Below are 23,449 nucleotides of genomic sequence, written 5' to 3'. Positions count from 1 at the left end.
GGCATTTGCTGCTCGCAGGCGAGTTCCCCTAATGGCTTTGTTAATTAAAACCAAAATCAATATGAATGGGCTGCCAGAGATCGCAACGGTGGTGCATTGAATCAGTTGAGAGACTCAACGATAATAAATTACTGCCGGATGACGATAATAAAATCGATTTACGAATTATTTCGGAAATATCTTATCATATTGAGAAGTATATTAGGAAATACTCCAACAAATTTATGATTTGTAAGGCTACTATATATTTTAACGACATCATGTTAATGTGGTAATACAACATTTAAATTACATTTACCGCGTATGAAATCATAATAAACACAGGTTCAAGTCAAGCTTATGTCTGTTCGATTTTCATATTTAACTTAAAAAATGATATTTGGGATGGAATTTAAGCAATTCTCTTCTTTTTGTTGAATTAAATAGATTCCTGAAATTATAATCCGGTCAATTTAGTTTCCGTGAAAAAAGGTTTCATTACTACAAGTCTCTTTACAACTAAAAACAATATTTTTGTTGTTTTTTCTACATTTTTTTAAACATTTTCTATCTGCGAAAGAAAAAGAGATAAGCAGATATATTTAATTTAATGTGTTTAATGTTGGTTAGATAATATTAATGAGGCAATCTTACGCTGTAGTCTATGTTCATTTTTGAAACCATACAAAACAAATTTCAATGCGATATATTAATAGTTTTGCCATCCCTAGACTCACTATTTCCATGCAACATATTGCCCTCTGCCCAGCCCATAAATACTAAGTATCGCCGCGAAGACCGAAGGATGGATGGATGTAAAAACATATTTTCAGAATTTCCCAAGTAAATTCTTATTCATCATATGTTGTTGTTTTTGTTTTCTTCATTTCGACTGCCGAACAAGTCGTAAATGTGTCTCTGCCCGAACCCGCCCCCTTAACGCGAAATGGAGTCGCAGGCCGTGACGGAGGATCCCGGTTAAGCTCTCGAGATTTATGCGGCACTCGATGGCAGTTAAGATTGAATTGAATGCTTAGACACGAGCTGAACACAAGTTAATTGCCTGCGCAGAATGTGAACAAACCAGAAGCCATTCATTCGGGCAGAGTCGGAGAAATTATTGCAGTGCAATTTTTTAATATCTTCATTAAGCTCTGGGCTGTGGGGCCCAGGCAATTAAAAGACGAGGCGAAACCAGATTCGGAGTCCGCAGTTTTGCATAGATCTGGGAACTAATGCGAATGTGGTGGTGGGACTCTTATCGATGGCAGCCGTTGGGCTTCTGGGCGAGAGTTGGAAACAGAGTCTCAAGAATCGAGAATCGAGAATGGGGAATCGCGTGTGGCTACCGGATTGCAGACGGATCGGGTTGAAGCCGTGTCAGAGGCACATCAAAACGGCGTCTGTTATTATTATTAATTATGCTTTGATTGCCTTCTTGCTGGAATCGCTTCGAATCGCTTGGAATCGTTTGAAATCGCTGGCGGTTCCTGTTAGCAGGCCGTTTGGCAATGCAGCTCCCGAGCGTGGCTCTGGTCTCTAATTTGTGGTTGCCAAAGTTGATCATCGTCATCACCATCGCCATCGCCATGATGAGCTTGGCCAACAGCTAATTGAGTTGTGGCTCTATCTCTCCTACTCCGTTTCCCAAGTCCCAAGTTCGTTGCCTAAGTCTTTTGTTTTCTCCAAAGCCAAAAGTCTGCATACTAAATCAAAGCCCTTAAATGTCCATGGAAATATATGCCAATATTGTTTTTCCACCCCAACCCAACCCAGCAGCGATTGCCAACCCAGCAGCGATTGCCATTCGCTGGCAGAATGAAAAGGAGGAAATGTCATGCGGCTGAGGGAAAACAATCGCCGACCATATTTCATAAGCTGCGTGCCTGCCATCCGCAAAACACAATAACTTAGGCATAGGGCCCGATATTTGCATGGCATTATGCAAAATCATGACATGAAAGCGGAGCTCGCCAAACAGAGCACTGCGATCGCCGTCTTCCACCCATAAAGCTATACTGTACTGCAAATGCCGCTGCAACCGATCTGCCGAAAGAGCGGGACAAAGGCCCCTGGTAAATCACACTTTGGCAGTCGCCGTTTGTGCGCCGCCAACCCAGAGGCACCGCGTCGTATGCGTAACCCGAGTATGCCAGTATGCCCGCGTAAGTAGAGACCCAGAGCCAAGAGCCCCGTCGCCGATGTGAGTGATGCGTACAGGAATGGGAGCTCGGGGTTAAGGGGGATCACTGTACCAGAGTGCAACGCAGCGCATCGAAACCAGACTGCCGACGGAGGCACACTGGGGCAAACTAGTTGCGGAAATTGTTTCGATTGGAAGCTGATCAACAATTCTTTCTTTTCAGAATTGCTACTCAAAAATACGTTATAAATTTTATAAAATTCCTTTCAGTAGTCAATTCACCACGTTCTTTTTTTCTGTTGTATAGTTTAAAGATTAATGAGTATAATATCTCCAAATAGATGTCCAAATTTATGAAGATTGACTAAATTAAAAACGTTTAAAATACACAAAGAATATAGTTTCTCATATAGAACATTCATTGATTAATTAATTGCCATCAATAAAAGTGTAGTTGCCTTAAATGATTGGTAGGTGAATCTAAGTTATATATGATAGAAACAATAAAGTATAAATTGTATTTTTCCAAAAAAAAAGCATTGTTTTATATGTAAGAAATACGGCCAAAAAATAAACAAAACCACAAAACAAAAAGTGTCGAGATGTGTCAATCAAATTATCATTTCCTTGTTGATTTTAAGGTCTGATTGACTTTACCAAGTGAAATGCGATATTTTGTCTGAGGTTAACTACATTTTGATACGATTGATTGCTGTAGGAGATGCTTTGTTAATACAAATTAGTACTGAGAAATATTACAATCTCTAGGTCATCAACAATATTTTGCTTTAGGAAATATATACATATATAAGGCCTCAAAACATTTATCTTATAAGAAATTTCAGTGCACTTTCTCTGCTCTGATTTTCGAGGGGCGTGTGACCACTGTCCCGGGGGTTTCGGTTTCAGGCTGCCTGGCTGACAAGAACAAGTTGCCCGAGTGGCTGATGTTGCTGGCCCCGGCTCGTTGCGTGTATTTTGCGGTTCGTCTTGGTCGCAGAACACGCAATGTGTGTTCATTGACTCCTGCATGGGCAACTGCGGCGTCTTGCGCAACAAGTTGCCGCCGCCATCGCCACTCCTCTTGAACTTCTGGCTCCTGGTAATCAATCATTGCGAGAACAAAACTTATGCATTTAAATTGTCAGCGGTAGCAGTGGGCCGAAGGGGCTGCCAAATTGCATCTGACAAATGGACTGACTGGAGGGTTACTCACTCATTTGACTCCTGCTGGGCGGCTCCTGTGGCCACTTCCGCTGCGGCGCTCGTGTCCAGCTCGTTGAAAGTGAAACTGATATCGTGGGCATCCTTAAACGGCTTCATGCTGCGCGGTAAACTCCTGTGCCGCAGGCTCAGGTTCAGAAACTGCAGATCGCCGGCGGTCAGGGGTTGCAGTGGTTGCACTTGTGGTGTTGCAGGTTGGAGGTGGTTAAGGTCCTGGTTCGGGGCTATCCGATTCGCCGGCGGTGGTGGCAGGGGTGGCACAGGACGTGGTTGCTTTTGCTTGGGCGGCAAGGCGGGTGCGACCTTGGGAGCTTCCTGCTCTGGAGTATCCTCCTCCTGCTCAATGATTTCCAGGACCTGGGCCGTGGCCTCCTGTTCCCCGTAGAACTTGGCCATATTCTCGGCGGCGTCCAGCGGACTGTACCGCCTGCCCCGCACCACCAGATCGCCCAGGTGATCGGCATCGATGCCGAAGAGAAAGGGATCGTCCAGGACGGTCACCCTGGCATTCCGCTGGGTCACCTCGCTGGACTCTCTAGTCTCTTCGACTGTGCTGGCCTTGCCCGATCTCAGGGAGCGCAGGGATCTCAGGAGCTTCTTGCTGCGTCGCGGGGAGGATGAGGAGGAATGGGAGGAGGAGAGCGGGAAGAGCGGTCGACCCGCCGGAGGAGCTCCTCCCTTCTGGTTCCCCACATGATCGCCCAGATCGATGCCATCGTCCGCCTCATCGCCGGCCTCTAATTGCCCAGCGATAAGATCGCAGGCCACGGTGTCGTAGTCCCGATCCCGATCCCCATCCCGATCTCCATCCCGATCCCGGCCATTGTCGGGCTCCTGATTAGCGTCCGCCAGTCGCTGGGCCGCCGCCTTGCTATAGAGCTGTCGATAATATTTCTGCTGGTCGCCGTACAAAAAGCAGACGCGCCACCATTGTTTGCATGCCAGCAAATTGGCGGTACGTGGCACCATCGCCGGCTCCATGTTGCCAGTGGCAGTAACTGTTGCCTGGCCCGCAGTGGAATCTGCTCCTCCAGATCCTCCCCCCAATCCTCCTGCTCCTCCAGCTCCTCCTGCTGACAGGCTGCTCATGTTGCTTATTATTATTGTTCTCGGCCTGTAATTATTTTTCAGTTCTCGTTGTCTTTTCTTGTTGGCAATGACATTATGTTCTTGTAGCTGCTTTTTTGGCCGCTTTTGTTTTTCGGTTTTATAAAGTTCGGCAGTAAATTTAGCTTCATGTGGAATTTTAATTACTTGTTTGCGGTTTTTTTTTACACTTTTCTTAGAAAATTTATACGTTGTGTTTTTAGTTGTGTTTTTGGCTTTTTTGAACTTTGTTGGTTGTGGGTGATTTTTTCGAAGTATTCCAATGGTATTTATTTGCTCATTGTTCGTGCGGGCTTAAATTCCTTTAATATCTGGGATTTTAGAGATTTGTTTTAAGAATTTTGATCTCACAGTTATCCTTACGTGTTTTTAGTATTTAAAAAACCCATTGCATTCATGCGATACAGATACATAACACTCCTGTTTAACTTATCTTTATTAAAAATAATGTTGTTTAATCAATTACAAATCATTTTTTTTCTGCAGCTCGTTGAATACAACTACATTTGATACAAATACAGATACAGACGCGGCCCGAGGAAAACTCAACTTTCTCGACTGGAAATTGAGCACTAGACAAAAGCCCACCATCTTGATCGATCGCCTATAATTTACTTTCGAACAAGATGAAAATCGCCGTGGCATAAATTTAACACTTTCCCCAAACCGCAGACGGAAGCTGGCTGCCCAATGAGGAAACTTAATCAAATTTGTGTAGACACTGGAAATTGGCAGGTTGAACCCTTAATAGTGATTGGATGCGAGGCAAATAGCGAAGCGTACACGCTTACCACTGCTAATGGATAAAAGCTGAGATGATGATGGTGATGGCATCGACATCGACATTGGCATCGGGGCATAAGACATCAGCAATCGGGCCGATTAGTCACGCCTCTAATAAAGACAGCAGACACGTAGGGGCTGCAGGAGTCGGTGGAAAACGTGAAAAACGTGGAAAACAGCGCTGCTAAGTGCGCGGCCACTGCAGTTTCCATGGCGGCGATGCCCTTGTCAGATAATAATAACTTCATCTTCATCTTCATCATCATCAGCTCCGACTGCTGACTGCCGACTGCCGCAGCTGCTTGAGTGGTAGCCAAATGCCTTAACAGCAATTGCAGCTTACCATCATCCAGTCGTACGTACGTATCCACGTACTGTATGTATCCTGCCTGTGTTTGTCTACCTCTATCTCCATCTCTACCTCCACCACTACCTCTATCTCTATCTCTACCACTACCTCTATCTCTATCTCTGAGTATCTGGGCATCCCAGAGTGCATTAAGCTGCTTTTAGCTTAGTGCTGCAGACCGCCTTAATGGAGTCGACAAAAAGCGGGCTCTTGGCTCATATTTATGAGATCAATGCCAGGGAAAGGCTGTCAATCAAGAGCGGAGCCAATATTTATCAGATTACCAAAGGCTTCGAGATCAAAGATCACAAGTACAAGCACACGGGCAAAAAAAAAAAAAAATACGGAAAGACTTCAGTCTAGTATTGACAACTCAATTAAAAGTTAAATGGTCGTTCGTAAATGTTTTAAGTTCTAACCTCACACAACAACTGACATAACAAAGTTTATGGTGAGTTTTATGACAATTTAAGTGTTGTTTGCGATTTACTTAAATGCTGGTTTCGCATCAAACCTACCATCAATTAACAATTAAAGAAAGAATTATTGTGAACTCTTTAAAAAAATGTATTTTAAAAGATTCGATAGTTAGATATAATTCAAATTTTTTTAGAAAATAAAATAAGGTATCTCATCAAAATATTTATTTCTTTATTACATATTTTAGAAACTATTATTAATGCAACCCTCGTATTTCTTTGGAAAAAAATGTTGAAAAATTTAAGTTAAAATGCCGCTGATTAAGTAGTCTCAGAATAAAATTTTTCCAAATAGAGCACCTATTATAATTCCTTACCCATGAATCAAAACCTAACCCAAGTAAACATTCCACCTCGAAGAGTCAACATCTGGGAGAAAGAATTCAAGGCTCTTAACAATGTAGTACTGCTGCCACATAATTGAATTATAAGCAAGAACAATTGCAATCATAACCGCCCGAATGGAGAGCAACTGGCTTCCGGCTAACACAGAAATTGAAGATGATTTCCAACCGCAACAAAGTCGGGACCGCAGCACGCGATCCCATCCAGATTTGCAGTTAGACAGCGGGTGTGATTAGAGCCCAATGAGTGGGTAAGTGGGGGAAACCGGTCTTCGGATGGGAAAAGCGGCACTTGCGCATGATTCACATGATTCACATGGGCCACAAAGAGCTCTGCTCCGATGCGATTAAAACGCGATCACACAATAATCATAAAGCAAAAATGGAGTGGCCGGCGAATGCCCAAACAAAGACTTCCGGCGATCTGGTGATCTGCTGATCTGCTGATCTGGCGATCTAAGACAGAAGATGGAAGACGGGAGACGGGTGATCCAAGTCCATGATGCCAATGCCAATGGCAGATCAGAATGGAGTGGGGTAATGGGGATCTGGAGTTGGTTGCCGCGAGGCACCGTTAGTATTTATTGATGGCGGTTGTTCGACATGTGTAAGTGACGCCATCGATGCTTGTCGCGTAATTTATCCGATGCCAAATTGCCGGCGTTAATATCTGATAATGCCAGTGACCCAGTGGCAGCGGCTGATTGAAATCGGACTGGGCCAACGGGGCGTATGCAGAAGTGGCTTTATACATTGCCATTATCTGTGATTTTCCTATACGACTCCACTTCAGTTTGAGTAGCTGCCGGCTCTGTCATCAATCCCCAGTTGGAATTATACCCAGTTGACCAGGATTTGCCCCCCTTTTGCATACTGCCCATACACATGAAGTGGCTTTATGGTGCCTTTTATTGCCAGACATTTGTCGGTCTTCAAGTTTTCATGGCCGGCGGCTGCGAAACTGTGAAACTGCGTGGAAAATGGCAGACAGACGCAATTAATTTTATGATTACTTATGTAGATTTTTTTCTCCGAGTGTAATTTACGGAAATGCAGGTTAAAAAGTCAATTGCTTTGTCTTGGTTTACTTTCCCGGCCGGCAGTTAAAGCCGTTCACCGCTGTGCTCAACCTTTTGTGTTGCCTTCGCAGCGCCCACTTGAGCTGCAGTTTTCCCCCACAACCACCACCGCTTTTCAACGGCCTGAAATTGTGTTATCAAGAATCCCATTCAGCCCGGGAGAATCCGACATATCTATGGACTTATCACAGCCTACCTAAGTGGTTTAGAAAGCCGCAGACAACGTGACAACTCATTCAGCGGCGGCTGCAACTGTAAAATTTCATAATTTATTATGCAGTCCAATGGCAGCTGGCACATTTTCCGATATTAACATACGAAAGCCCGCCAGATAGACAATATAAACAATGAGAAATATGCACTTAATAGCGGCCTGCGAGGCTGGATTCTTTCCGGTTCTATTTGGCCTGTGTGTTTGGTAGATGTCTCACTCGCTAATGGATTAACTTGTTTGTCTATTCTATGGCCCAACTATAATTTGAGCCTCGGAAAGTTATGGCTGGGCCTGGCCGTAATAATTAGCCCGTTTAGGCCCACCAGCAAAACTAGTTTGGGCGAAAGCCCAACGCGATCTAATGAGCCATTGTCTGGGTCTCATATTTCATTGGGCCAGATTATAATCTCACGCCTGCCTTGTGGTTAAAGCGGGGTGTTAAATGGCTTTTGTCTCCACCGAAATTGATTGAGTTTGTCGCTGCTCAGGAATTCCTTCTCGAATTTTAATTGCGCTTACATAAAACCCGATCTGGCCGATTTTGCCAGACTCAAGCCATGGAAAACAAAGTGAAAATGAAAATCGAGCCGGGCACGCCTCCAAAAATAAAGTCGAAACCTTGTGGGCGGTTAGCAGTTTGCCGGTCTAATCTGCAGCGCACTCGTGTTAAATGTCAAATGCAATCAAAAAACGTCGAGCAGAAGGAAACGAGTGTGGGGCCAACTAACGTTGCTCCATTTTCCGGGGAACCCGAACCCGAACCCGTTCTTATCTGCCTGGAAGATGGTTGGGAAACTAACGCGAGCTGACAGGATGACAGATCAAATTGGCGTTTGCATACGTCCATCGACGGAACCAATATTTATTTACGACTTCCCGCTTTAAAAGCTCATAACGCGGCCTAATTAATTCCCAGGCCGAAATTCGCCCATTCGCATTGATGAATGGCCAGTGAGGTCTTTTCAAATGGCTCGTTAATTGGGACTCTAAATGGACGTGAGACATGTGTAATATGCAAATGGTGGGACAGAAGACGGGCCTTGACATAACGAGAGTTGGGTTGTTGACCCCACGAACCTTTGTTATGCTAACCAAGACCAAACTGATAACTGTAAAGTGGCCAATCTTTTCCGAGGCGAGATTCTTTCGGTGGTTTGCATCTCCAAAACCGAATCCGAGTGCCCGGGCATCTCTTCAAGCTCCGGCAATTGTGGCTGCGTGCGGGGGAAACTGGGCAACAAATTAACACGCCAGTTAGTTAGCCAGTTAGAGGCGTCGATTGGGGTTAAGCAGCCGTGGCAGCTGGCCCAAAGTGAGGGAGAAAGTTGATGCAGCAGAGCCATAATTGAGCCAACTAGTTGCCGCAACTCGGCCATAATAAACAACAGTTTTATTTCAAACCGCCGCCGGCCGACGCTACATAATTATGAAGAATTTCTTAATAAAGCCCGGAATCGAAGCCAGCCGCAGTGCGAAAATTGATTTAGTTGGTCCGGGCCATAAAGCACCGAGATAAATTGCAGTATTCCGTTGTGCTTTATGGCATCTCGGTGGAAGTGCAGTCGCCTCAGAACCACTATCGCTTGCGCTTTAAATTCAAATTGGTATGTCAGGCAATTAGAAATCGGAGATAAATTTCAACCCCGTGCCCACACATAAACATTCGCTTCGATACAAGTCAAATGCCGCTTGTCAATGAGGTGTTTTCAGCTGGAAACCCATGTCTGAAATCCGAAGCCCACACACACACACACTCAGTTGGCTCAAAAGCCAATTGCTAACAAGCCATTGTTGACACATTGCAGGCCATGTAAGTCCGTTTCATTACAATTCTGTGGGTGGCAGCGGCTTGAGATCCCCCAGATCTGCGGCTATATCTGCACTATAACTCGGCGAAAACTAATTGGATCAAGACGCGGAGAAAGCCGCCAGCAGTGCGCGGTAATCAAATTATTTTCGGGCCTTTGGCAAGTGTTTTTATGGCTAGGCAAGTCATGTTTTATGTGCTGGAGCAGGTCGTAAGCTTATTTGGTTATGACTTCATTCCGCGATGCTGCAGCAAGTTGGTGAAAGTGCGCCACGAATGGTGATTAAAACTTAACGCATCTAAATAAATCAAGCTAAGCATTTCGGTTGACGTGTAATGTGCATGGGATTATGAAAGCCATTAAGCCAATGTACGACTAGTAACCGAGTTCGTTGCTCAACTCTTTCGATTGCCCAGTACCAACATACACACCCTGACAATCCGATTCTCGACACTCGATAAGCCCATAAAAATATTGTGTTAGGGCAGTCGGCCCGACGCCTGTGCCTCGCATATCAATCGGTCTCGAGTTTCATTTGATTTTTAATGTAATTTTATTGTTGTCTGTATCTGCATCTGTATCTTCGGGAGGGGTTCGGGTATCCGTTTGTATCCATGTCGCATGAAATGCGCTGACTTGACAATCCCCAGGCCAAAAACATGGCTTAAATCGCACCTCACTTGGCCATTTGGCTTATGCTTTGAGCATTATTGAACGCTTCGCGAGTTGTTAAATTAATTCACTTGGCCCAAAGATGGAGCATTTTTGCCCTGATAGGGATCGCTCTGGATTATTGATTGCACTTCACTTCTTCTTTTTTTTTGTCAATTTTTTGCGGTTTTTGTAAATTCAGTTAGCAGCTTTTTGTGTTGTTGTTGTTGTTGTGCATTTTGTGCACTTTGCTCTGATCTGGCTGGAAAACGGTAAATGACAGATCTGGCGCAAGATAACGTGAAACGAAATCGACATCGCCGATCGATCAAGCGGATTATTCGACGACGAAGCGCACCTGTTGCCAGGTGTGAATGTAAACCGCTCGCCACGAACAACTCTTTCAGACTGATCGAACCCCAGTGGTTGTGAATCGCTCTGGGGTTGGATCCCCGGTTGTGGATCGTGTTCGATGAAGTGTTTAACGGATTGCGCATGTGGTGTTTTAGATGTATATTCCCAAGTAATATCCTAATATCTTTGAATTCGTTAAAACCAACTAGTACCCAGCATAACATTTCCCATTTCATAATTAAAATTTGCCCAAAATAGCTTTTAAAGTCTATCTATCTTAAGCTCCAACTTAAGCTGCAACTCCAACAGCGAACACACAACATGTTTGAGACTAACATTGCTCGTACGAAGTTTCTTCCCAAAAGTATACTTTTATTTGTAGGCATAGTTAAGTTTATAAGTTTATATACATGTAGACTGTAATGTAATATTCTATGTAGTAATGTAAGTATTCTTAAAATTTTTGTCCAGCCAAAATGATTTCTAAAGGTTTTTTTAAGAAAATATACAAAACTTTTAATATTATTAAGTTTTTTTCTATATATGGTATATATTTTTGGGGTGCTGTATTTAAGGGCTGCCTTTTAAGCTTTAAATATTGTTATATTTTTTACAATTTAATTTTCAATAAGAACATATATGATTTCTTTAAGATTGTTTGTAAGAAAGTTGACTTGAGTTTTAATAAAAATTTCTTCATGTTATTTCAAACATTTACATGTGCAATGGAAAAACATTTGTTTTTAAATCGATTGATTTAATTTGATGCCCATAAATGTTTATATAAATCGAGATCAAAATTTGAAGCCGCGAGGGAGAATCTACTTTTGAATGATGAATGTGATCTCAGTTGCTCTTTCTACAATGTAGAAAGTAGATTTCCATATAAGGTATTTTTTAAAACGGGTAGAAAAGGAAATGTTCTAAAAAGAATTAAAAGGGGCGCTGTTTAAAAAGAGTTTGTTGTATGTTTATATATACTGTTGTGAAATCCATAATAAAAGAGAGTAATCTGGGTATTTTGGCAGTTGTTATGCAACCGAACCCAGTCCCCCATATACGAGTATGGATTTGTGTTTATGCCCAATTATAGATTTAAGCTTAAGCGTGAAATGGGATTTGTCCAATGATTGTAAAGAGACATTTTAAAACGTTAAAATGAAACATAAGCTGCATAAGCTAATTGGGGGCAAGCCCATTTTCAGTCTGTCGCTTCGCAAGTATAAATGTTTACTTCAGAAATATGCTGGCTACAAAATAAGAAAAAGTACGATGTCAACCATGTTAACCATGTTCAAGGTTCAAGGTTCAAGGTTAATTTGCCGCTGACCATGTTAGTTGGTCACCATGCATTCCAACTGGAGATCATTAGGCCGCACATTAGTACCATCTCAATGCGGTCTGTGGGCTAATTAGACGTCGAGTGTGAACGGAAACGCTGCGTCTCTCTTTGCCGCTTTTTGTTGCACTGCTCGGGATGCCTCATGATGCATGATTTATGGCCTTTTTGAATTGTGGATTGGCGGCGTGTGAAGCTCCCGAGGTGTCGGCCACCAAAGACTTACCCACAGATGCGTTTACTTCGGTTTGATTTGTTCACTTGGCTTACCTGAAAAGACAATGGAGATGACAGGCGATTAGTTAAAGCCTAATAAGGGCCGAAATGAATATGTTATGCGAGCTAAGAATAAGGTTTAGGACTAGCGTAGACGCTATCACAAAATCAATTTGGCTAATTGCAAGCATAATGGCCTCGTTCGTCGTCACATTTCATCAGACACCGTCGAAAGGGAACGTCAAGGGAGCAGCCCCCAAATGTGCAGACAACTTTTTGACACGCCAACTTTGGGAGGGGGAAGGCGAAAACTTGAGGGGGCGGGACGTGGTTCGTTTATTAGTGGAATCGAATGGCCCCCAAAGTGTCATCAAATCAATGCAAACTAGCTCAAATCGAAGTCGGCTCCGAAACTTTTCCGGCCAACATTTGCGCCCCATTAAGCATTATGGGGGGTTGCGAGTCGTGGGCCTACAAATCCGCCTGGCAAATGGGCAATTTTGTTGGCCCATAAAGGGCCATCGTAATGGGAAAAGTTAGCGCCGCATCAGGGGCACAGGTGTGTCCCCGGGCAGGGAAATAGTTCCCACCCCCCCTCGGGCTAATAGATTTCCAAATCAATAGACCATCCCTGGGGAATTTTTTTTTATTTCTTTGCCAGAGTTTTGGCAATTTCTCACTGTCTTTGGGCCACATTAAATTTGCACTCCAACATTTAAGTTTTACATATACCAAGAATTTTGTTGCCTTGGGTAAAATGTAAAGAAATCTAACGAACTTAAGCGTTCTGGGTGCTCTCGATTACCGACACCATATTTTCGGCCATGTCACATAAGTGCGAATAGGTCTGCATGTAGAGGCTATCCTTGTAGGCCTTCCTAGAGCGGAGTTTCTTGAGGAGATACTGGCCGAGATCTTCCTTACGTAGTTGTAGCATCCAGGGCTTAGAATCTGCACCTTGGTCTTCATCATCATATTCCTCCTGCTGTTTTACCTGAAAGCGGTTTACCTCCAGCTTAAGACCATTCAGTTCCATCGAGGCCATCAGCTCCTCCCACTCCTGAATGCCATTGCCAATGCAGCCACGCACGTAAATGAACCTGGACCTAATCCTTTCATCATTCCGACTGAAGTGGGTGAGCGAACTATTGCCACCGCCTCGCTTCAGTGACTCTTGCACCTTGACGAGCTTAGCGAAGTGGAGTTCCCTTTGTTTGGGATCCCGGAGCCGCAGGATTACCTCTAGTATTGTCTCAAGTCGCAGGTTCCAAGCGGGTTCCCTTGGTTTCTTCAGAGCTTGATGCAGTGCTTTCAGAGTCTCCAGGTCGTCAAACCGCTCGCAATGATAACCCGGATTCTGGGCGTTAAACACCTCCCGTTCGTCGAGAATCCGCTCATAGGGACACACAACCTCGTGCGGCTGCAGAAGTGGAACTATGGAGGCCTGATTTGCGGCCAACTCTGCCGTCATATGCTTCTTGGACATGTCTGTAACCAAGTTCTGATGGCGCCGCAGCTTGTCCGTGTACTCCGGTGCCGGAACACACCGACCCGTCAGCCGGACCACGAAATTACTCCGCACCGAGCCGATGACATTCGGGAAGATACGGAGTTCGTAGCGCTGTTTCAGCAGGTGGCAGCCACGTGGCCTGAAGAGCGCCCGGCACACCTGCTCCTCGCCCGGGAAAACGGTGAAGGTGGTCTGGGACATGACAAAGGTATCCTGCCCCCGTTCGACGCTCTTCCCAGTGCGCTTGCACTCGGCCACGGCCCACTGGCAGTTGAGCACCTGCCGACCCACGTTCTCCACGCGGGCCACCTCCTTGACCACGTTCTGGTACGGGTGGCACTCGAAGAAGACGTTCGCAATCTCGGGCACGACACTACGCCGGCCCGAGTTGAAAAATACAACGCCGTTGATCTTGACGGCTGCACGGTCCATCCAAGTTTCTGGGGCAGGCTCCGCCATCTTCTCGCTTGGCGTCTTCTCCTCCTGCGACAGGATTTGCGACGTACTGCTCACTCTGTAAATAGAGCCACAGGACACCCGCTCGATCTTGCTGGAGTCATGGACATGATTGAGGTACTCCTGCACGGTGTCGCCCACCACTTCCAGTTTGTCCACCTCCGGGAAGAACTGCAGCCCGCGCTTGATGTCGCCGCTCTGTCGCTCTATGCGCTTCTCCAGCAGTCGGGAGCCCAGCCACTGGGTTTTCTTTTCCGGTTCCTGGTGCGCCGTGCCCAGGATCTCCTGCCTGGTGGCGCGGGTCAGACCACTGACCTCCACCACCGCCCGCCCGCTCTGCTCGGCCCGCGGCAGCGTCTCCTGCAGTTCGGGCAGGTACCGGCACTGCTGCGCGTCAATCTGGGCGGGAAGGACGGCGGGCTTCCGTTGGGCCAGGGTCGTGGGATTCAGGCGACCCGCGAGGTCCAGCAGCCGCTCCACGGTGCCCCGATCTCTAGGCCCCGCCGTGCTGATCAGCATCTCCTGGGGACGACGGCCCAGCTTCCGTTGAATCTTCGCCTGGACAGTCGCTCGATTCTGGAGCGTGTCGTACCAGAGCTTCAGGCGGGGATCCATGCTCATAGATTCCCGCATATCGTCGTCCAGCGAACACTCCGATTCGGAGGGCGTGATGTTGCCCCGCTTCTGGTCCATGATTTCCTGCACAAGGTCTTTCACTATATGCTGGCTCTCCGGGAATGTGACTTCCTTGAGACTGTTGCGCTGGCGGAATACAGCCTCCGTGGACTCCGACATATGATCCAATTTGTTCAGGTGCGAAGCGGGGTCCTTAAAGGACTCCGAGGTCTGCAGTAGCGACTGCAACCACGAGCGGTGGCGCGAAGAAGATCTTGCCCTTTGCATCTTTGTTGAGTTTTTCTTGCAAGTGTATCAAGTGTTTTATTTATTTTTACCCTTTTTCGTTTACTTTCTGATCAACGACAGCTAAATCTGAGCTGTGCTCTCAATCACCGACACAATATCTTCGGCTGCATTGCAGATCAATCCGTACAACTGGATGTATATCGAATCATGAAAGTGCTTGGAATGGGTAGAGTCCTCCTGGTAATCTCCCCTGGCCATTCTTGTCCGGAGGAGCTGCACTTGATCGTCCCATTCCTCCAAGCGGCTGGTTAGTATTCCTCGCACATAAAGCACCTTTGTGTAGTAGCGTTCCCTCAACCTTTCAAATGAGTCCGCCCTGCCAAGTGGAAGACCATGTGCTCCTCGCAAACCGTCCAGCAATTTGGTCAGTTCCGATAGGTGTACAATGCGCTGCCGAGCATCCTGATCATTACACACCCGATGAATTAGCGAGTGCACACTGTAGTCCCAGGGAAGGAATGGTGCGGGCCCTGCCCGCTCGTAAAACTGCTTGAGGAGATCCAAGTCTCCGTGGGTTTGGCAATGGAAGCTCCTGTTTCGTCGATTGAAAGCCTCACGCTCATCCAGCTCCCGATCATATGGACAGAGGATCGAGACCCGTTGCTCCAGATGCACCGGCGGAAAAAAGGGAATATTCTCGAGGGTCTCCATTTCCAGGCGCTTGAGGTATTCCTTGGGCGGAGTACAGCGACCGTTCAGGTTCAATGTGAAGCCACAGGGTCGGCAGAAGAAGATTCGTGGTTTGGTGGAGAGCAGCCAGCGTTGCTTTACAATAGCCACGCAACGCGGTTGATACAGAACAGTAACATCCCGGAACTCGCCAGGAGAAAGCATAAAAGGGCCCACATCGAACACAAAGTCTCCGCTGTCGGCTTCCATGAGAGTGTCATTGCCCGAAAAGAAGTTGACCTGTTTCCAACTGAAGCGTAACTCATGGTTTCCACTATTTTCGATACGAACTATGCTGCGCAGATGGCGCCGGAAGGGATGGCAGATAAAGGTCCTATCTACAATGGGCGAGAATTCCGGGACGTGTGGCATGTAAAGGAATCCGTTGATACGGACACTTGGGCCGGTCGACGGTTGTTGGAGCGTCATTACCGATTGGACGAGCTCATTTCCTCCGCTCGACCTTGAGAGCTCAGTGGAGCTCTTCTTGATAGTGGTTTTAGAGCAAGGATCAGCGATTGGGATCTCCTGATAGTCCTGGCACTTCCTGCCCACCACCTCTAGATCACAAATCTTCGAATAATCCTCATTCAGATACTCCTCCTTTGGATCAATGCCTCCTAACAGCTCAGCAGCAGAATGGCAGGGAAGTCCGACAATCTCCACAAAGCCCCTCACCGAACGCCTCACTACCTTTTCCTGGCGATTGAAGACCATCTGTTCCGGCATCCTGCCCACCTGGTTCCGCAGTCTTTCTTGCAACGCCCGTCGCTGGATAAGCATGTTCTTCCAGTACTCCAGTCGATGGTCCACTGTGCTCTTACATTTTTCCGGGGTCTGACCCAAAGATGACGACGGAAAGGAGTCCGACTCTTCGTGGAGACCACGCTCAGGATGCTCCCTGAAAATCTTGTTTATAAGATCATTGGCCAGGCCATCCGGGTGGATACTGCCCTTGGAGGAATCCTCTTCGATCAGCAGATTGGTCGAACTTGTGCACATTTTTAAATTTATTCGTTTTTGGGGGTGTGAATTGTCAACATTCATAAGTGTTTTGACTTAAAGGTCATGACAAGTCCTCTTAAAAAAGGAACATTTAGAAAAGATATTGAATGGAATCCATGTTTGTTAATTAGGAGATTACAGAGCACAGATTGAAATAAACACAGTTTGTACAAACAAATGTATTCAAAAGCTCACAAAAAATATATGGCCGAATGCAAAAACGAAATACGGATTTATTTTGTGTGCTAAAGACTTTAACGTAGCAATAGTGCTAGGATGTATATTCTTTCTCAGAACGAGATTCTAAGAATTGGTGCAACATTCAACACATTGTCATGATTTTCACAGTTTTGTATGCGGTTTAAGCAAAGACAAACTTTGCGGGAATCTTGCAGGAAACATATGATTTGTGGAGGTTTATCTCAAAACGAAAATCCTACCTCCCACCAAGTCTATTTTTTTACTATGTCGGCACTACTTCTGTGCTCTCGATGACGGACACGATGTCCTCGGACATGTTGCACAGATGCGAGTAGGTTTGGATGTAGAGCGAGTCCCGGAAGTATTTGGAGCGGTACAAGTTGCGCATCACCGCAGCCCGGACCTTCTCCTCGTCCAACTCCGCCTCGCCGATGATTTCCATGAGTTTCTCCCTGTCGATGGGCGTCACTGGACTTGGCTTTTTTGGCTGTCGGGGCAGTATGGGCTCCTCCCCGCTCTTCACGTCATCGTCCTCTTCCTCCTGCTCCGACTCGCCCAGCAAGCTTTGGTAGAACCTCTCTAACTCCGGCTTGAAGAACGAATCCTCTACATTACACATGAGATCCTCCCACTCGGCAATCCCATTGCAAATCACACCGCGCACGTAGATGAACCGCGATCGTTGCTTCTGCTCATCCCGCTGGGTGGAGGTGGTCAGAGGAGATGCCCCTCCCAGCAGAGGAGCAAGAAGATCGGTAAACTCGGCAAAGACCAGTTCCCGCTCCACCAAACCCTCCACCCGCAGGATGTAGTCCTTGACTGTGGCCAGACGTAGATCCCAGAGCGGTTCGCGAGGCTTCTTCAAGCGATGGTGGAACGCACGGAGCACCTCCAGGTCATCGAAGCGGGCACAGTTGTAGCCCGGATTCAGGGCATTGAAGGCCTCGCGATCGTCCAGCGGTCGATCGTAGGGACAACAGGCTGGCGGAGGCACCACCAGGGGCGCCAGTGCCCCCAGATGGGTGGTCAGCTTGTCCATGGCCAGCGCATCCGACTTGCAGATGCAGGCGCACTGGCACTCCAGCAGCTTGGCCATGTAGTCCGCCGGCGGGCAGCAGCGTCCGTGGAAGCGGAGCAGCAGCGACTCCTGGCGGCCGCAGAAAATGCGCGGCTCCACCTGCAGCAGCCACAGCTCCATGGTCATGGCCACCTTCCGTGGCTGGAAGAGCACCACCAGGTTGCGGGTCTCACCGTGCCGAAGGCGGAAGCCATCCATGTCGAAGTAGAACTCGTTGTCCTGGGCCAGCAGCAGAGATCCGCGGTTGTAGTAGTACGTGCTCTGCTTCCAGTTGAACGAGAGTGACTGCTGGCCAATGTTGGTCAGCTGGAGGACGTGCTTGATGCGACGCTGGAAGGGATTGCACGAGAAGCGGGTGACGATCTCGAAGCACTCCTTGATGCCGTCTGTCTCGCCTGGAATGTAGTCCACCCCGTTCACCCGCAGTCCCACCTCCACAACGACGGGTTCCAATCCCGTAGATTGATCCTCTGTGGCCCCGAGGGACTCGCAGGCGCACTCCTCGGAGCAGATCGGCGGACTATCACTATGGGTCACCGTGCGCATGGAGTCAGCCTTCATCAGGACTGTCCTTTGGGGACGCTTCAGCTTTCTGATGGCCGTGCCCTCGACCTGCAGGCCATTGAGATCGGGAAAGAACTCGACCACGTTCTGTATGGCCCCGAATCGCTGCTCCAGCCGCTCGTCCAGGAACTCCGATTGTAGCCACCCGGGCGGAGCCTTCTCCGCCAGGGCCTCCCTGCCCAGCAGCTCCCGCTTGGTGACGTCGGGCAGACCAATGATCTCCACGTCCTTGTAGCCCACCTTCTCAGGATGGGGGGGTGTGGCCTCAAGTCCGGGAATGATCTGGCAGGTGCACGGATCCTGCAGGTCGCCCAGCTTGGCCACCGGCGCAGCCGATAGGCGGTCGCACTGCATCCGATCCGCAAAGTCCAGGAGGCGCTTCACCGTCTGCCCGTCGCGGTTGTCCAGCGTGGAGCGGCGGTTGAAGAGCACCTCGCTGGCCAACTTGCCCGTCTCCCGCTGGACGCGCTTCTGCATCTTCCTGCGCTGCTGCAGGACCTCCTTCCAGTACCGCAGGCGCTGGTCCACGTGCGGTTCCCGATCCTCGCGCGGCCACGGCATCCCGGCCAGGTGGCAGGAGGAGGAGGTCTCCGGAAAGTCGCCGCGCCGCTCCTTGAAGATCTCGTTCAGGATGTCCTCCACCATGCGCTCCGTGTACTTGCCCATGGGCGAGGTGGCATTCGCCTGGACCTGAGCCATCGACCGGGTAGTCGGGATGGACAAGGACGAGGGTAGCGACACCATGTTGGCCAGGGTGAACTTGTCAGACTCGCCGGTCTTGCGAGTCATTGTGGTCATTGTGGATGCCGTCAAGTTGAACGTTTGCCCATCCATCGTCGGCTGCGGATTCTCTTCCTGCCCGCTATCCTTGTCCATTTTTAGAGGACTGAATGTGTAACGATGCCTTGGAGTTTGGGTATTCTTGTATGTTAACTTAAAATGTTACAAAAATATAGATATGCTTGGATCCTAGTCAATGTGGAAATCAAATTAGAAAAAGAGGACAATAGCTACCAAGCCAGCTAACACTCTTAATTTGTGAAACGTGTTTTGTGTTTTCTCATTTTCCAAGTAAGATAAAAGGATAACAACTTTGAAAAGTAATTTGTTCTCGCTTTACTTGGTTAAAGCTGGAATAACTATTTGGAAAGTTATCAATATCTTGTTTTTTTGCACACACCTTTTACAAATGGTTTTCGAAATTTTCAAAGGGACTTCGGACTTTCTTTTATATAAACGAACGAATATTCTTATAATCCTATCCAAAAGATATATCTAAATCAGACAAAAATTTTATAAAAATCACCCAAGCCGAAAAAAAGCTGCAGTAGATTTTTAAAAATAAAAGTTGATTATTGTGCTCTCCAAAAAACATGTGTTAGGTATTTATGTAATATACAAAATTAACTAACAATAGTTTTTTTTTACTGAATGACAATACAAACTTCTGCTATATTCGGTTATATTTTATTACTATTTTAAGTAGTTCCTTAAGCATTAATTGGAAATCCTGGCCAATGAACAAATTTACCCATCATTCTGGATTATAAGTCAACATTAAAAATATTTTTTATTTTATTTGTACATTGCCGCGTTAAACACTTTAGAAAAATATATGAACTGGGAATGCTGCACGAAAATCAAATCAACTGGGTTTCATTTCTAGGTCCCTCTGCTAGTATACGATTTTATAGACTTGAAAAATCATAAACTGAAATTGCTACTTCAACTGCAGTCTGAGTCCTAGTCAGCGGTACTCTCGATGACGGACACAATGTCCTCGGCGGCATCGCAGAGCAGATCGTAGGTGTGCATGTAGAGGGAGTCCTTGAGGTACTTGTTGCTCTTCACTCTCTTAGAGATGTACTCCACGATCTCCATTTCTTCGGATGGCTCCGTTGACTCTTGCTGGCGATTCTTCTGGGTCAGTCCCCCAACTCCTGAAGCGAAGGATGGTTGGCCAGGTAGCGCAGCAGTTCCAGCTTGAAGAACTGCTCATCCAGGCCGAGGGCCATGACCTCCCACTCGTCGATGGTGCTGGTGATGGTGCCGCGCACGTAGATGAACCTGGCCCGATCCCGCTCCGGATTATGCTCCAGCAGGGGAAAGGTGGCGCACCGGTTGCACTTCATCGGCTGGAGCAGGTCCACCAGGCGGTTGTGGAGTTTCTCGCGCATTTTTCGACTCTCCTGCTGGCCAATCATGCGGCGCATGGACTCGATACTCAGGTCCCAGGGTCGATCGCGTGGTTTCTTGGCCGCAGCATATATGTCCTTGAGGGCCTCGAGGTCCTCGTACCGATCGCAGCGATAGGAGAAATTCTGCGCATTGAAGACCTCGCGCTCGTCCAGGATTCTTTGGTAAGGACACAGGAGCGGAGGGTTCTCGATGATGGGCGCCAGACTGGCCTGCATTTTGATGATGCTATTGGCCTGCAGCCTCTGCTGCTTGTCCAGCGGCACCTGGCGATGTCCTTCGAGGCGCCGCTTGAAGGGAGCCGGCATGGTGCACTGCCCCTGGACGATGACGTCCAAGCGCTTGGTACCGCAGAACGGCGACTTGGCGAGGCAAACGGACCAGCGCTGCGTGAACAAGCCCACCTTTTGCGGCTGGAACATCACCTTGACGACCCGGCGACCCTGCGGCTCCAGGATGAACTCGCTGCGGTCGAAAACCAGCTCGGCGTTCAACTGCAGTCGGTCCGAACGCAATCGGCATCTGCTTAGCCAAAACACATGCACCAACTTTGGGCTCAGATTCTGTGGGAAGGCGTCAAGTAAGCGAACATTCTTTGACAGTGTTATTACCCAAATAACTCCATAGAAATTGTGTAATATTAAAGTATAACCCCCTTGGTCTAAGCTGCTGTCGAATCGCACTGGGATTGTGCGGAAGGCTAGTCTATACCTACATATATCCGCAGAATTGGCAATCTTCTATGGCAGTCGAAACGAGTGATATATCGATCGAAAGGTACATATGGTTATAAGAAATCAATTGTTATTCTCTAAATTCTAATTAATACAAAAAATTGTAATAATTTTTGAGTAAACTAAAATATTTTTCGTTTTATAGGTGCGTCACTAGTTTAGGATTTACTTTTGTTTGATTAGATTTGAGCTTTTATATAGTCTATAATCATTGAGGTCACGGATCATTGAGCTCCCACAATTTAAATACTTTTCTAATAAAAAGTCGTATGGCTTGCAAATCGGACGTTGGTCAAGAATAAAAAGTTCTTGAAGAGAAGTTCCCCAAGGAACCCCGAATTTTACCTGGATGTCCAGCAGCACCTTGACCGTTCGTTCGTACGGATCACATGTGAGCAGCACATTGATGCCTCTGCCGGTGGCGCCGCTTAGATTGCCGTAATCAAGGAACACGCCGTTGATCATCAGCCCGTTCTTGTCCTGTGGCTCGTCCAAGTCTTGGATCTCCACCTGGCCCACGCCATCTTCCCGGATTAACTTCTCGGGTTCCATCTCCCACTCATCCTCACCCTCCACATCAAAGGGCAGCAGGTCGGCCTCCGAATCCTCCTCCTCCACTGTGGAATCCCCGGAAAGCTGTTGCAATTCCGACTCGTCCACTTTGATGATCGGTGGCAAATTGGTGGGAGGAACCGCCACTGCTGGCGTGACTTGCAGCTCCTGCAGATCCGGTGCAAACTCGAGCACCTGCTTGATGAACTTCTTCTTGGCCTCGAGGCGCTGGCCCAGGACCTTGGAGCGCTGCCACTGGCTCTCGGCCGCGTCGGGAGTCAGCTCGGTGGCGGCCAGCTCCACCTGGGTCACCTGCGGCAGGCCGACGAACTCCATGGGCTGCAGCAGTGGCTTGGCGGCGTACAGTTCGTGGATGTCGCGGCAGAGTTCGGGATCGCAACACGGCTTCAGTGAGGTCAGGGTGGCGTTCTCCTTGAGCTGGACAAGGGGTCGCGTTCGGTCGGCGGAGTCGAGGACGCGCAGGATCATCCGCTTGCTGGCCTCGTCGATGGTCGCCGAGCGGTTGAAGAGCACGTCCTCGGCCCGCTTCCCCGTCTGCCGCTCGATCCGCTCCTGCAGTCGCCGGCGCTGCTTTAGAACGCGGTTCCAGTTGCGCAGCCGCGGGTCCATGTCCAGATCCTGATCCAAGTCCCTGGACGTGACCGACTTTGACTTCAAGGCCGTGGATAACACCGGCTGGCAGAGGTTATCCAGACTGCTGTCCGACTGCTTCAACTGGAAGTTCTCCTTAAACAAGACATCGTTCAGAATGTCCCTCACTGTCACGGCGCCCAAGAACTTGTTCCCGGTATTGTCCTCCCCCTCACCGATTTCCAAGTAGTTCTTCTTGGTTAAGTGAGAGTCCCCGAACGATTGGGCCGAATACTTCCCAAGGGAATGTATGACCGAGTGCTGAGTGCGCCTCATGATTGAAAATTGATATAGTTTCGGTCCCCTCAAGGTTATGTATGTATAATATAAAAGTGTGAGGCTGTCGGATAAGTGTTAGAGACACACCTTATTTGAAAGAAGACGCATAGTTCATTTCACCGGGTTTCCCATGTTACTTTAAAACATTATGAAGGTTTTAAAAATAAACTCCCTATGTTCCTTAGGTTATTTTTAAATTGTTAAAAATTTAAATTTGTATGACTTATTGATTATTTAAACAATAATAATAAATAACTGGAACAACTTAATTTATTTTAAGTTAATATTAATTTCTGTTATTACTACTTATTTAAGCCATGTGCAATTTAAATGCAATAAAAACCGTCTTCCAAAAATATTTATACACTTGCTTTTGAATTTGTTTTAAATTATTTTGGCTTGTTAGAAACCGAATGATTACAGGCGTAGGCTTGCTTTATTAAATTAAAGAGCTTAGAGAGAGAAAATACATACCTTGGTTATATTCAATTCAAGTAAATTGCAATTTATGAGGCCAGCTGTTGTGCTAATTTGCTAACAATCCCCACAAAATAACACCAA

The 23,449-nt window shown here is 47.2% G+C and overlaps 5 protein-coding genes and 1 long non-coding RNA gene across 8 annotated transcripts in view; all 6 read right to left on the bottom strand.

Annotated features, from left to right (window-relative positions):
• The window catches only part of LOC108050928 (protein prickle), a 70,578-nt gene that overhangs the window by 15,448 nt on the left and 31,681 nt on the right, over positions 1-23,449 (bottom strand). Inside the window, exon 1 of one of the 3 annotated variants that reach the window (XM_017132842.2) lies at positions 3,339-4,636. The exons of the other annotated variants lie outside the window; for them this stretch is intronic. Coding sequence (XP_016988331.2) covers positions 3,339-4,435 — 1,097 coding nt within the window. The 5' untranslated portion in view covers positions 4,436-4,636. Of the gene's footprint in view, positions 1-3,338; positions 4,637-23,449 lie in introns of those variants that run through there. 3 annotated transcript variants of the gene reach the window in all.
• Positions 4,661-11,190, bottom strand: LOC123037491. The gene is made up of 2 exons (XR_006417524.1): positions 10,185-11,190; positions 4,661-4,764 (listed from the first exon to the last, which is right to left on the bottom strand). It is a non-coding gene; the product is annotated as an uncharacterized LOC123037491 (long non-coding RNA).
• LOC108050931 lies at positions 12,700-14,938 on the bottom strand. The gene has a single exon (XM_017132847.2). It carries the CDS (start codon positions 14,936-14,938, stop codon positions 12,848-12,850), a length of 2,091 nt encoding a protein of 696 aa, XP_016988336.2. The 3' UTR covers positions 12,700-12,847.
• On the bottom strand, positions 15,020-16,707 carry LOC108050933. The gene has a single exon (XM_017132848.2). It carries the CDS (start codon positions 16,673-16,675, stop codon positions 15,020-15,022), a length of 1,656 nt encoding a protein of 551 aa, XP_016988337.2. The 5' UTR covers positions 16,676-16,707.
• On the bottom strand, positions 16,870-19,508 carry LOC108050929. The gene has a single exon (XM_017132845.2). It carries the CDS (start codon positions 19,350-19,352, stop codon positions 17,097-17,099), a length of 2,256 nt encoding a protein of 751 aa, XP_016988334.2. The 5' UTR covers positions 19,353-19,508; the 3' UTR covers positions 16,870-17,096.
• LOC108050930 lies at positions 20,014-23,002 on the bottom strand. The gene is given in 3 exon segments (XM_017132846.2): positions 20,014-20,405; positions 20,408-21,235; positions 21,752-23,002. Coding segments are annotated over 3 exon segments (2,148 nt in total). The 5' UTR covers positions 22,886-23,002; the 3' UTR covers positions 20,014-20,219.

This window comes from Drosophila rhopaloa, unplaced genomic scaffold (assembly GCF_018152115.1).
Source record: "Drosophila rhopaloa isolate 14029-0021.01 unplaced genomic scaffold, ASM1815211v1 contig_115, whole genome shotgun sequence".
Lineage (NCBI taxonomy): Eukaryota > Metazoa > Arthropoda > Insecta > Diptera > Drosophilidae > Drosophila > Drosophila rhopaloa.
Note: the sequence above shows the minus strand (reverse complement) of the source record. Positions and strands in the feature narration are given on the sequence as shown.

Bases quoted from the DNA above. Each gene is read 5' to 3' on its own strand.
- LOC108050931 (XM_017132847.2), bottom strand. From the start codon at position 14,938: ATGCAAAGGGCAAGATCTTCTTCGCGCCACCGCTCGTGGTTGCAGTCG.
- LOC108050933 (XM_017132848.2), bottom strand. From the start codon at position 16,675: ATGAATGTTGACAATTCACACCCCCAAAAACGAATAAATTTAAAAATG.
- LOC108050929 (XM_017132845.2), bottom strand. From the start codon at position 19,352: ATGGACAAGGATAGCGGGCAGGAAGAGAATCCGCAGCCGACGATGGAT.